This window comes from Anabas testudineus, chromosome 16 (genome assembly GCF_900324465.2).
Source record: "Anabas testudineus chromosome 16, fAnaTes1.2, whole genome shotgun sequence".
Taxonomy (NCBI): domain Eukaryota; kingdom Metazoa; phylum Chordata; class Actinopteri; order Anabantiformes; family Anabantidae; genus Anabas; species Anabas testudineus.
In genome coordinates, this window is record NC_046625.1 from 14,995,956 (window position 1) to 15,011,328 (window position 15,373).

Here is a 15,373-nt window from a genome sequence, read left to right on the forward strand (position 1 = left end):
TAAAAATACGAACCCACTGCACTTCTTCTCTGTAAGGCAGCCCCAGCCAGTCACAAACACATCTGTACATCTGAGAAAACCCACCTACACAAGAGAGACAACATGTAAATTACACAAAAACCTTGGCTCAAGCTGCTCATTTTGAAATGAAGGCTGTGAGATTTGCAGTGTACACGTCTGAATAGAGTTTAATAATACGATCATTTTAATAAATAAATCACTTGACGTGACGGACTGTGCACACACGTCTCACGTGATTACAGCAATGATAATCAGTAATCAGAGTCATAGGCTCCTACCACACGGTCCAGGCTCAGCAGGTTTGTTGTTCTCCCACAGAGTCTGCAGAGAGGTGAGCCTGTCTGGAGGCTCCATGCAGAGCTTCTTCATCACTTTACTGAGAAGAGAAGATGGATAAACACCTTCTGAACAAAGTTACTGAATATGTGCAAATAATTTGTGCGTTTCTATTTACGCTTCTTGTTCTAAATTAAAAAAATTAATTAGATTCACATCCGCACTACACCGCATGTCAACAGCATACAGTAGCTCTAATCCTCAACCAAAGTGACATGTTGAGATCAGGGATATCCACTGCATGACATGCACCATCCCAATAAAAAATTCATGAAGACTGGTTCACGACTGGTACATTTACTGAATAATAAATCCAAAAAAAAGAGTGTGCATTGTTTTACACACACACACACACACACACACACTGAACTCACCTAGGTGGCAGACCAGGACATATCCTCAGCAAACAGTTTCCTATGTGAGCGACTACCTCATTTACCTCCTCTGTGCTGAGCAGCTTCAAAGAGAAGGAGCTGCGCTCGTACTCAATCAGCAACTGAAAAGACACAGCACTGATTAGAGACAACACCAGTACACATGCTTCTACCTACACCTGCTTCAAACACAGGTAATAAGCTAGAAATGAGCTTCATTTTATTCCTCTGCTTAATCTACTTTTATAAGTTAAATCTCTTGTATAAGGTTTATCATCATCATCATCATCATCATGTGTTCCTCATGTCATTCCACATTTTGCTCCATGTTTATATTCACTAAGGCTACACAGCAGGAATATGAATAACAATAATTAAATATGGCCATCCATCCAGTCAACCACATCCCAGATCTTTGTATTAGGCACTAGTAACAAATGTAATGACATTTATTATGAATGGGCAGAACCATTTCAGCGTTCACCACAATCTTTTGTACAAGCAGTCATACATGTCTCCTCCACAGGGCAAAATTTAAATAATCTCTCCTGGTTCTCATTAAGCACAGAAGACCATCTGTCAAGATATTAAGAGCGCTGGCTTCTCTCAAGATGAGTGGGAGAGAGGTTCAGCTGCAGTGGTTAGCGCTGGATTATCATATTTTGAAGGTAGATCCTGCTGACTGACAGCAAGCCAGCTGTGGTCAAAAAGCCAAATGGAAGCTCTCTCCAGATGGAAATATCCAACGCACAGCTCCAACGTCTGAGCCTTAGAACAGATTTTGATGTCTCATACATTGATGAGTTTTCAAGATTATAGCAGCATTAAAGATCTTTTGCGTGTCGTCCTCTCAGTTCTGTGTCTCCTGCTCACGAAAGCATCCGTTATGATTGTAGGCTCTAAGCTCACATTGGCTTTATGGACATGGGCTCAATTGCCCATCACAGCAAATTCTTTGTTATTTCTCGAACTCTCAAGAAAGTCTCTAAATATTTCTTTAATATTTTTAAGTTGGTACAACGTCCTGCACTGTACCTGCGTGGGCTTGTTACAAGAAATCCCCTGGATCTCCAGATAATTAAAGGAGTGTTCCACCTGAAAAAGATCACACACAAAAACTAAATAAATATCACATCAGGAAGGACAAGACAAGAACAGGACACCAACTATGCAGTAACACTCCTAGGAGACTCACACTTCTATGAATTGTAAAGCGGCATTAAACACATTTGTAAGTTCAAAGGAAAAATAACACGAGACACTTAACTGTTGAACCTAATCAACTCCTTCATCCCACTTATGCCTGTATTTAATCTCTGGCTGAATTCATGTAAATGCAACATGCATACAGCATTTTGTTTGACAAAAAAAAAATGAAGAGATTTCAGCTGTAACTACATGCAGGATAAAAGCTTTTACAGTAAACTGAATCAAGTGCATGACTCTGTTCATGGCCAAAAGACATATGCATGCTTTTAAAAGCAAGTCAGGCTAATGACAAGCAGGAAATGTACTTCCACATTTTCTATTTCTATTTCAAGAGAGCATTTTTAGACAAAGAAAACAAAGAGAAGCACCAGCCGGGCTTTCCACTCCTAAAAAGGACAGAAAAAGAGATTCTCTTATGTGAGAAACCTTGAATACAAACTCTACTCTACTCTACACACAGCACACCGTTTTTCTACACTGTCTCTCTCTCTCTCTCACACACACACACACACACACGGTACAGAGCCCGAGGGCAGGCCAGGGAGCGAGGCCAGACTATTCCAGGTGGGCGCTGTGTTCCTCAGGCTTGGCACAGAGATGAGTTGAGGGAGAGGATAAGCAGACTGTCTACTGTCTGACTACAGTCTGCAGCCTGTGTGTATGCGTGTGTTTATGTCAGCACTGCCTGTGGTTGCTCACATGTTCAGCCTAATGCCTAATATCGTAAATCCCAGATAACAAAATAACAGCGCAGTCTGAACCCAAATTACATTTCCATTTTAAAATATATTTAATAGATCACTTTTTTTAATAAAGTTAATAACATAGTGAAGAAGAAATCAAAGCTGAATTAACGACTTATTGTAAAATAATCTAAGAAACGGAGCACGACAGTAAGAGAGCTATGCAAGTACTGCCATCGACAACTATTCCTAACAAATTATTAAAAAACGAATAATACAATCTTCCTCTTAGAGATGAAAGCTGGCATGACACATGATAGTCAATAATACATTATTATATTAATAACTTTATGTACATTTTAACGTTACTATATAACTGACATGAGTTAATAAGTAACTGACCTTATGACCATGCTTTACGTACACTACAGTACATTTTCCATTCACTATTATTAACATGTTTGATGGCTACTGTTCACTAAAAGTTACATATGATATGTGCAGAGTGACCCGCAGCAGCGTCTTATATATAATATATACCATATATACAGTCGTATACAGCGGATTTGCTGATTTATATATTGCAAACTATCCTCTGTATGTTGCAGAGAACTCTATCCAAACCCATCTGAAACGGGTCGATCATACATCCAGTAAGTAGAATGAAATCCCAGCCACAGACAAGTGAGCACAAACAGTTAGGAGCTCTTGCCAGTGGCATGCGTCATGCTGGGAGGTGTGGGGAGAAACCAAATTGAATCATTCACTCATTCGTTCACTATCCGTCTGTCACTCTCTGCACCCTCAACCTCTTTTTTTTTTGTTTTGTTTTATTTGAATGAAAAATGTGACTTTTAATCTTATAAAGAGGGTGATTTCAAGCACAGGAGTTTGTTTAGTTGTGAACGTTAGGATGTGATTCTAAAAGTGAAGTAGACATTTGTCTGTTAGTGACACACAAAGTTAGACCACTGCGTGTTTTTACAAGTTTCTGTGAGATGGTTAGAATTATGTTACGTGTGTATTGGGTATCTTAGCTATGAAAGGTACGCTCAGTGTGATCTTACTTTCCACATTAAACAGAGACAAAAGGGAGATGAAGAGCAGGAGGCTACACAAACAAACCAAACAAAGGAGAAACACATGAATGAAAAGTACAATATGTGTAATGTTTGGGGGGAGTGACTGACTGCAAGGCCCTGCAGCCAAAGCATCAACTGGGGAGACACACACACACACACACACACACACACACACACACACACACACACACACACACACACACAAATCCCCTGTGCACGAGAGTGCTGGAAAGAAATTTCAGCTTCTACTGAGACAAGAGAAATTCAGAGTGAATGTTTAACTCAGGTTTTACTGCTGCTGCCTCAGGCTCCACCTGTTTTGGATGCATCTCTGAAATTCCAACTTAAACAAACACTGGGATCAAATACATTGTCTTCAATGCATGCAGACGGCCAGAAGCATTAATAAAACCCATCTTGGCTTCGATTCATCAAAAAACTGATTCCAGCAGAAAGCAGGTGAATAGCTCGCGTGTTGGAACAGTGAGCAGAGGCTAATGCTTATTAGTAGTTGAGTCATCGCCAAAGTACAAGAGATAAAACACAATACAGGAAGAATTACTAGAATAAATATAGTAAAAGAAGATAACTGACATTAATACGTTTCGATATTTGACCTGTAATTAAACAATTCAACCCTTCAGATCGGGAGCTCTAGAATGTATTGATGATCTTTAGTCGCAGCGGGAAAAGCAAAAACAACAACAACACTAAATACAATTGGATTTAAGTCGACATTATCCTTGTTGACCTCGGGCACAGTGTTGACTGGGGGAGGAAAACAAGGAGATGAAAACATGGCTTAGGAAAGAGGAAGGGAAAAGTTGACTTGTGGCTGTAATCTGGCTGAGAAAAGACCGAGGAGAAGAGGACAGAGATTTGCTGCAATAGAAAAGTCTGACTGCCAACAGAGGAGGCACCGCACTTCCTGTGTGGAAAACAACAAGAAAGATAGACAGAATAACAGAGCTCACAAGACCACCTGGCTCCTGTAAGGATTCAAACCTTCAGAAAGTCCCAGAACTAATCATCAAGAAACGTTTCCAGTGCTGATCTCAGTTATAACTAGAGATATATCAGTAGCATCCAGAGAAGCCTAGAAGGATGAATGCAAGAAAATAAAGGAGGCAGATACAACAAGTTAATACGTGTCCATACAGTAAAATAGATGGGTTAGTTAAAATAGGTGTCTAATCCACCCAGGTCAGGAGAGAGTACACACATAGAAATCAGATGCAAAGCCGGCTAAATAAACAGCTCCTTACACTGGAAACACGTGACGTCATGTGAAACCAATAAATGATCATGAACAGTTCCTGGACTGAAATTGACTGAAAAGCATCGATATGAGGGGAAAATGTTAATTACTTTCTGGACGTGTTCATAGAGGTGATGCCACGTGAACTCGGGACTTCAGGAAAATTATGTTAAGAGTTGTGCTTTGTTTTACAGCGTGTTTCCATAAATTACGTTTGTTTTCTAACGTATCACATGATCATCAGCAGACGCAGTTTGCTCCATGTGACTGAGCAGATTTTCAGTTTGTGTATCTTGAAGCCCTCTCTCCAGTGTTGGCTTTACAGCTGTTGTTTTAAAGTTCAATATGACGGAACAACTAAAACCGCCATCAACCACGACGTGAGTGTTTTTTTAAGGTCAAGAATAAACTTTAAAACTCAGCTTTTAATTTTTAAGACAAAACTAAAATGTGAACATCTGCGATTTTATCACAGTTAGGCAAAAAAAAGCACATGCTGATGAAAAACAGAACTACTAATCTACTGAATTGATGTGAGGCTGAAGTGATTTGTACACTTGGGGACGTTTAATATTGAGTGGAGGTATTAATAGTTGGAAGTTCAAGTGAACATCTGCATTGTGTTACTACGCCGCTGGTTTTTATGTGGCAGTGGTGAAGATGCTGGTACAGATGATGACAGATGTTTCATTGCTGGGGATGGTACTAAGAGATGCCATCTGTACTGCATTATGACACTGCTGTTTCACATTAGGAAAAATAAAATACACACACACACACAGTTTTTCTAACCAGCTGTATAAATGCACTATGAATTATTATATAGTATTATCCACTCATTGTAGGATTAGGCACATACATCTACCACTGTATCCACAGTGCAGAGACACGCTGGTTTTCACTTTAGTTCATAGAAGGAAACAAATCGTTGCTCCTACCTTGGTGGGAATGCGTGCAGTCAATAGGTAGACACGATGAGACGCGAGAGCCTGAAAGAGACAGAGACAGAATAGAGGGAATAATGAGTAGGTTGTTGTAAATATATACTGTGAGTGACAAGGAAATGACAAAGAACACCGAGAGCTCTCCTGTTGACTCATCAAGATGAAAAGGCCTGTGACTCTGAAACATTTTAAAACATGGAAGATTGGAAAAAACAGGAATGTCATAGAGGATTTCTCTCTTGTAAATAAACACATAAATAGTAGACAATAGACAATAATTCAGAAAGCAATTACACAAGTGCCTGGCCTTAACCGGCACAGCACACTGAGATGATTACTGCGCTGCATGCAGCCAAGACTTTGTTTCTATTGGAACAGTCCCTATCTGCATGAGGCCTTCAGAGGTCAGAGTGTATTTCTTGATTTCTTGTTTCCGCCGCTCTGCCTGCTGAGCAAACTGGACACCAGCTGCCACAGTTTATTAGAGCACACGGTGAAGACTGAATTTGCTTTTGTTGCTGAGCTGCAGAAAAAAAAAGTCGAGGTTTGAGGGGGCATCGCTGGAACCCATCCACTTGACATTCCTCTACACACAAGTGGCCTTGAAAGGTCATTTGGTTTATTGAGATTTACACAGTTGCACAATGAGATATTGTTACAGCAATGACTTGCACACGTCATGTACTTGAAAATGAGTTAACCCTGACAATGTAAGAGCTGCAAATATTAGAGCAGAGAACATATTGAGTCTCTTGTTTCTCTGCATGACATACAACTGTAGTGACACGGGACTCAACTCATAGCTTTGCAATTATTAACTAAATAAAGAACAGAAGCTGGGTTTAGAGGAGATGAATCATGTGTAACGTAGCATGTAAGGGCAACAAAAAAAAAAAAAAATGACAGAGAGATGAGCGAGAACAGAAAGACTGAGGTGACGCAACAGAAAACTGGAGAAAACAGAAAAACAGAGGGGAAAATAAAAAAGTTCGAAGAGGAGAGAGCAGCATACTCAACTCCAAAACAACCAATGACAGGGGAAGTATGCAGGAGAGGAGGTGAAGAGCAATCGCAACAAGACGTGATTAAGGAAAGCTGTCACAAAATCAGAGGGATGAGAGACGAGGGTAGAAAGGATGACGGTATCTCCCAGCCCTCTGTGGCCCAGCTCCACAGGCTGTTTCTGTGTGGTTTGATGTGATGGAGAGAGACAGGCAGGCCTGTACGGCCAAAGATAACCTCTCCTAAAGAGCACCAGTCACCACTGCTACACTGATCGCTCCCTTTCAGTTATTCTGTTCTATATTAAAATCCAAATGCATGTTGTGTGGTAGGTGACGTGAGTTTTTTTTTTTTTATATGAGCACTCAATTAGCAATAATCACTGTATAGAAAAACTACGTGTAGACCATGATGACTAGAATATAAATCTGTGAACCATGATGGATGTACACAATGAACAGTTTGGACAAATGTTGAATTAATGTTGTTTCTCCCCCACAGAAAAAAAAGTCTTATTTATCAGCACTAATTCCTGATTTTAGCTCTTGACAGTGAATAAAAAACACCACCATTTCAAAAGAAATAGTGGCACATAAAGTAGCCGTGGATTTAGAGAAGCTGAATATCTGCCACCAGCAACGACCAAGAACATGCTGAGTGGAGGGAAGGACCAGCTGCCTACTGAGGATTTATCTTTTCTAGAGGAGAGGGCAGAAAATGAATTAAGCATTAAAGGAAGCAGTTGACAGTAGCCAGATACTTGAAATCCACTTCTGTAGCTGCTCATTATCACAAACTACTTTTAAACATATTCTGTTCCTGTTGGAGTTTTTTTATCCACACATCCTCCTCTTGTAAAAGCCAGTCTGCACTTTCCCTGTGCAGCACTCTGTCCATCTGCCCTTTTGAGTGGACAAAGCCATAACACACCCTGTTTCATGAACCCCCCTCGTCTCCGTCACCGCCCTCCACTCGGTCTCTCCCTCTTCTTGCTCTGTGTCTAAATTGGCCTTAAAGCCTTGAGCCTCCGAACAGCCAATGGGATCAGGTTGACCAGCATCCCGCCTTTAGCCCTACTCAGCCAACCAGATGGCAGCAGCACTGGAGCATGTCTACAGGACCATAGAGAGCATCTGCTACTACACACTCTCTGTCTGTAATACACACAGACACAGAAACTGGTGTCTCTCATACAACATAACTGGCACAAGCTCCAAGGCATCAATTGTCTCCTTGGCCTGCAACACGCGACACACACACACACATATATAGAATAATTTGACACAGACTCTGTTGATACATTGTTTGTTTGTTATTTCATATGAATAAACAATATCATGTTTAATAGTAATCTAACAGCAGATAGTATACACACACACACACACACACACACACCCACACACTACCAGCATGGGGAAAAGTTGAGGAGGTCTTGAACCCCATTTAAAGGTCAGCAACAGATTCACATATCAGTGAGGTGTATGTGTCCGTGTGTCAGATGTGTCGTCCATTCACAGTATTACAATTCCCAGATTATCTTTTTTCCTGTCAAAGTGTCAAGCCTCCTCCCATTTACACACCCCACATGTGAACACACACACGCACACAGTTACTATGGCAACGCTTAGCACATACTGCAGACACAGACTTGTGAATACATACACACACACACACACACACACACACACACACACACACACACACACACACACACACACTGACAGACAGACACAGTCACATGAAAGCAGATCGCAGCAGTGCCAAACCTTGCCTGGGAATGTCAATGAGTTTTCATCCCCTCAAACAACATTCAAACTGGCCTACAATTACTGGATCTCTGTAGGAACCAAAGCAATACAAAAGCAACGTTTCATCTGTAGTCATTCAGTTGTGGCAGCACTCAGCCACAGGAAACCTACCCCCACCAAAAATGCTTTTATTCATCCATCATGTCTTGGGGTGCGTCTATACTCACTTGAATCCAGCATAATTTCGCTTGGGCAACAGAAGTGTCTTTAAAAACGGATGTAACCAATGGACATAATCACAAAATGCCAACTACAAAATGCTGACTTCTTTCTCAATCAACAAACGATCATTTGGTTTACAATTGTATTATGAAGACAAAGAGAACAGCAGTTGTTTGTGGATAGAACAGTGAAAACCAACCACCCTCACATTCATGGCCACGCCACTGCTGACACAGACTATTGCATAACTAATACCTGCATGCACGTGTGTCTGTGTAGAACATTAATAAGTCATGATGTGCTGGCTGCAAACTAAAACTGTCAACGCAGCACAGTGGAAATACAACTATTTTTAGGACTATGCAGAAAGACAGAGAGAGAGAGAGAGAGACAGATCAGTCAGTGAGACAAGCTGAGTGGACACCAGTGAGACGGCAGAAGGGCAAAGCAAGTGAAATGACTTAATAGATTCTAAGTGCTGTTTTGCTGATAAGGAGCCAAGATTTAAATCCAATCAGAGGGAAAGATATTCAGTGAAGGGAAGTGTTTAAAAGCCATTTCATCTCTGTCAAAGCCAGTGCTGCTGGAATGACCCCACCTTAGCTTTTATTACACTAAAATCAATCCATCCTTCCATCCACTTTGTACTTGTGCTATTGTCTTCCTTATCTGAAATTAGGTTCCTGGTGGACCATTTCTTCTGTCTTCTACCATTTTTGTTTCCGTTTTCTTGTTTGTGCATATGAATATGTATATGTATGTTTTGTGTGTGTGTGATGTGTGGGTGAATGAACGGAAACAAAATACTATGTGTCGGCATCACTCCACTGCTCTACTGTTTTCCAGGATGGTGCAACATGGTGTAATAAAGAGGAAAGACTCTCCAAGCTGCTGTTCAATAAGCAGGAGCAATTAGTTTTAATCCACTGTGTAGTATTGTCTGCAGTGGTGAAGGTCTCCACGTGTGCAAATCCCAAACTAAACTCAATCTGGGTTTGAGTTTTTGCCATCATTCTAGGGTGAACACGTGCAAATCAAGTTATCTAATATGTGATTGTACCCAAAGGGATCCAAGTGTATTCAGTGTCATTATTATCACAATAGGAAGTGGTTTATTAATAAAATATATGCTAGAATTTGTGATATTACCATTATGTTCCTTATGTTCTGTCTGTTTTACAGAATATTTTTTATCGTTGGTTCAATATGTGAAACAAACACCTTCAGTTTTTTCTACTGTTTGGTTTTGTACATAAACTAGCTCTAGTTTAAACCTGATGATGCCACCAAGTCTGAGAACAACCTTGAGCACATAATTTAAACCTGATTAATCCCCTCCACTGCAGAGGAAGCAGCCTCCTCTGTTTTCACGCCTGCAGTGGAAATGGGCTCCGAAGCCAAAGATAACCACTTATCTGTTCACCATGGTTGGATCAGACCTTAATGCCAACTTGAACTTACTCCGATTCCTCCTAACCACACTAAACGACTTCAGGGAACTCATTTGGTTTATAATAAATTCATTCTCTACTGCCAATACTCACACTGTGCCAAAACTACAGCGCAATGTATGTCGAGCTCCTTCATTGCACAGCACGGTTTTTGTGATAAAGCAGCTAACACGTGTACGCTCTGCAGTCTCAGAGAAGATAAAGGGCATGTAACAATGGCTTGGAGCCTTATGCAAAACCTCAACTATAGTATCACATAATCCAGCATAACAGCAACCAGACATACTGTATAATAATATAGAAAGATCCCACAACACGGCTTATTCAATTAAAAAATAAATAAACCACACCACAAGAAATAAACACATATTGGTTAGGCAACACTTTAAAATTTGAAATGCTAATTTTTCCATGAATGTGTCCTCAGACATTTGGTCATGATACCTTCCACTTCTCTCCAAATTCTGGATCAAACCATTCCCTGCAGTGCATTTCCACACCACACTGCGCCGGGACTCGAGAAAAAAGCATTAAGAGAGACACATCAATTTTCTTTTATCACTGCCCTGCACATCATTACGTGTTTTACTGCTGAGGAGACGTGCACGCTGAGGAACAAAGGCAGCTGACAGAGGTACTTCCTAAACGCATTCGATTGGCTGGGCTTGTCAGACCACAGCTGCAGCAAGCTGAGACGTGAATAAATGTGGCGTCTGAACATGTTACATTTGGTGGTTCAGTTTTTTTTTTTGTTGTTGTTTTTATTGCTGCTTTTAATTCCAGTCAGGTTGCAAAGTGTCAGCAAATGTGTTAAATAATAAATAAGACACATACAATGCAATATGGAAATTGTATAGTGGCTGACAATCTGTTTTGAACTAAAAGCTAAAGCCAATATTTATTATATTGGCTACAATAAACCATTTACATAATCTCTGCACGCTGTCTGTCTGTCATTGCCTCACTAACAAGCTTAAAATTTTCAATAAACCTCCCAAATTACACCCAGAATCCAAACGGCCAGGGCACAGGGATTAAATGATATGTGCTTTCAGATTAGGATTACAGCCTAGGTTGGGAAAAGCTAGAGGTTCGGTAGAGGGGGTTCTCCTTAGAACCGTGTCAGCCTGCAGGGTGTCCTCTAAGAACCCCGTGTGTGTTTAGGTTACAGAGATAAAGAATAATCACAAGGGTTCACTCATTCATCAGCATGCCAGCCAGACACAATGGGAGGAGGTTTCCCTCTCTCTCTTGCTCTGTTTCTCTGTGTTTGTGTGTGCGTGTGTAGTTTTGTGATGGCGAGCCAAGGTTTCTGGTAAATAGGATATTGCTGCACACCACAAGGATGAAAGAGGAAGACGGAGAAAACCAGAGAGAAATAGGGCACGCGAGGAGAGCCTGTCTTTCTACAATTTAACAAAGAAAGTTTCCTCAATCTGGAGTACACACACACACACACACACACACACACACACACACACACACACACACACACACACACACACACACACACACACACACACACACACACACACACACACACACACAGGTATGACTGAAAGAAAGAGAAAGAAGAAAGGACTGGCAGAGACAAAGGCAAACGCAAAGAGAAGGGAGGAGGGAGTAGGGTGGGGGATTATGTTGTGGGCTGATGATGGCATTACCCACAGCTTCCCTCTGGAGTGGGTAGATAACATCAGTCAGCGCTACCAACACGTACAGGGCTGAACACTGATTGAAATGATAGGAACACTCTTACTGGGACTTAGGTCATGAATAATATTGCCTTGCAATTAAGCAAAAAGCATCTCAAGGTTAGTTTTATGTTATTAAACGAAAATGACCTCATAGGAACACATTGCAAAAGTACCCCCAATAAAATAGATAAAAGAATAATATATAAATATCTAAACACTCAAATGAATATTATTAAATATTTGTTGCTAGTTGCTCTTTTACAGATCACAGCTCCAGAGTTGATTTTAAGTGTTGCATTTGCAAACACAGTCCAAAGAGCTGTTGGTAAAGAAGCAGCATTAGGCAGAAACAGTTCAATGTTCTGCAGTGGCTAAGTTCAGTTAAAAGTGTATCTTACATGCCAAAAGCAAAACTGAGGGGATAACTCTGGGGGACAGAAGCTGACAAGAGAGCTGCTGTAACGGCCTGTCAGAGCATCGAAAAGAGAAGAGGCCCAGCATCTTGTGACAGTCTACACTTTCAGCACAATTTGACGGTTTCATTTCAAATTCACTGCGGCAAAGTCATGTGATGCGTCACCGTTCAAATACTTTTGAACCCAGCGGTGTGTAAAGCTACAGACATGTGTGTCATGGTGTGAAAATGTGTTTTATCTGTAAGAGTTCCCAGCACAACAAGCTGCTGATGTATCAAAATCGACTTTCATTATGAGCACATGGACACACGTGATTGCACAAAATGGACACCATGCCCAGGCAAAGCAGTGTCCACTTTATAAAGTCTCCCATGTCTATGTGCAGACTTGTAAACTGTTCTGTATGAAACAATAATACAAATAAATAAGGAATCAAACAGAGGATGAAGGTACTATAAGAGGGTTAGCACTTTGCCGAAGGCTCTGATAAAGACGGAAATGCAAGACACAAAACTGCAAGGACACCAGAAAAACAACCTATGCATCAAAAGCAAACGGTACAACAGCACTGGTAGAGAATAGATGCACATGTGCCAGGAAATCTTGGTGAAGGAGTCAGTGGAGGCAGACGGACCCAACTGGCAACTATACAGATACTTCCGGTGTGTTGAACATTTCTTAAACACTCAGGCTTCAGTGTTTTGACAGAAACATCAGATTGATCAGACTTATTTGTTTTATTGGTTTGGTTTGACATGGTGCACAAATGTCAATAACAGCCTATCAATGCTGACTGACTGTGACCTACAAACCTGATTCAGTAACGTCCAATAAGAGCACAGTGACACATTATCAACCAGGCCAGTCCAATAAAAAAAAAAAGCCAACCACTCTTCCTGCAGTCTGATCAACCAGAACTTAAGATGAGCAGGTTCTGACCAGTTCACGGGTTCGTATTCAGCAAAACGAGACAAAAACTAAATGAAACTCAGATCAAGAGCTGAATGCTGACATAAAAAGAAGAAAATGGGAAATAAACGCTCCATAAAGTAAAAGGACCTCATTGGAAAACTGAAACCAGACATCGGACATATTGGAAGTCAATAGCGCGAGATTATAAAACCAAACCTATCAACCCAATGACCCCAGGCAGGGTCAATTATATTAGTAAGAACATCTGAGTGACAATGGCCCTGACCTGTGAGATAATGAAAATGAATGACTGTCGGCCGGATTTGAATGGCTGTTTACTATCTCTCCAGGAGCGTTGAGTGTTGTCGGCTGTTACTATAACTAAATATCCATGCAGGTTTGTGGGGAATAACACAACACAGAAACAGATGCAGGTTATTCATTTATTAAAAATTATTTTTATTTTTCTATTCATCTTAAATTAAATTATTAAATTATTCTGGGTTTTTGCCGGTAAAGCTCAGAAAACATTAATTTAGAATAGATCTCTATAAATTCTAGAGAGGTTATGCTATTGTGGTGACTTGTAATAAATTGCCGTGGTCCTTGTCCACTACATCACACACATGCACTCTTCTAATTAACCAGTTTACTCAGCGGAGTCTGTTCCAGCACTTTACAGAAGCCAAACTCAGAAAGAGGTTAAAATAGCACTTTGAGAGGATGCACGGTGCACTAACATTAGACATCTAGCCTGCTCTGAAAGGCGACTCTGGCTGAATCAGCTGCAGTATGACAGCAAATGAGCTTCGCGTTGAGAGGAATCACTGAAGTATGTATTCGGTTCTTCCATACTACTATATCAACGGATGAGATTTATCTGTTTAAGGAGAATTAAAGAAGCATTTCAACGCACTGGGAACAACAATTGTTTAAATATATCTACAGTATATGTATGTGAAAGAGGAGCTGAGTCACCACTGATGTCTCCCAACTCGACTGTCTTCTTGCTGATAACAACAAAAACTAATTAATTTCTCTTTTCCACTTAACCCTCCTCAGCATCACAGCCTGAATTGCCATGTGCTGTCATTAGTTTAATTGGAGGAGGCTGATCTACTTCAGCCAAACAAACGCAGATCACAGACAACGCTATAGTGGATTATATAGTGGCTGTGGTACACTCATGACACATTGAGTTCCTGCCTGGTTAACTGAATTACAACACGACACAGAGAAGGGTCTTCAAGGAAAGCTTGAACCCAGGTCAAACCCAGGCAAAAGGCCAGAGAACAGCATTTATCTTGAGTGAAACAGTTACTAAAGGGCAGAGTAGGACAAAGGAAACATAAAGGTTAAGTGACCAAATAACTGCGGCATAACTAATTTACCACTGCAAACGGCAGGTCACGTGATGCAGGACAAGAAACAGCAGAAACAGTAGGAGGAAGATATTTAGTGCAGCAAGCAGGCACCTACAAAGTAAAAGTAGCTCTATATTCACAATTAATTTTAATAGGAAGTAAACACACTACAGTATTAACAAAGCCCAACAGCCCACAGCAGACATAGGAAACCATATCAAAGGGAATTTAAAATGTGGAAGATCCTCTGCATCCTGTAAACAACAGGTTCTAGTACCTCTAACAATAGTTACACGAGGACTCTAGGTTGACATGAGGGGTCATTACAGGTCATCATGCACAAAATGTGAGTTGGGTCACGTCCATTTCCTCACTGGCCATAATGACAGACCTTAGAGTTACAAAGAAGCAGAGGAGGATGGCGGGAAAGACAAATAGGGACAGGATCTAGGTTTTAAAATGACCTCACGTTATAAAAAAATGTATACTTCCTTAAAATGGTGCATATTAAACACACACTGACATGTAGATTATTCTCTACAGAGACAAATACATTAATGAAGGAGTATACAGATCTGTAGACTCAAGACAACACAAGTACAGTAAGATTAAGGGTTGTGTTACTCCACATTTGATTGTGTTGAGGTGTCACAG

The 15,373-nt window shown here is 40.6% G+C and overlaps 1 protein-coding gene across 1 annotated transcript in view; it reads right to left on the reverse strand.

Annotated features, from left to right (window-relative positions):
* The window catches only part of LOC113170045 (F-actin-uncapping protein LRRC16A), a 46,295-nt gene that overhangs the window by 24,679 nt on the left and 6,243 nt on the right, over window positions 1-15,373 (reverse strand). The window contains exons 3-7 of the mRNA XM_026371920.1: window positions 5,902-5,952; window positions 1,767-1,826; window positions 732-853; window positions 300-397; window positions 14-84 (exon numbers count right to left, since the gene is read on the reverse strand). Coding sequence (XP_026227705.1) covers window positions 14-84; window positions 300-397; window positions 732-853; window positions 1,767-1,826; window positions 5,902-5,952 — 402 coding nt within the window. The remainder of the gene's footprint in view (window positions 1-13; window positions 85-299; window positions 398-731; window positions 854-1,766; window positions 1,827-5,901; window positions 5,953-15,373) is intronic.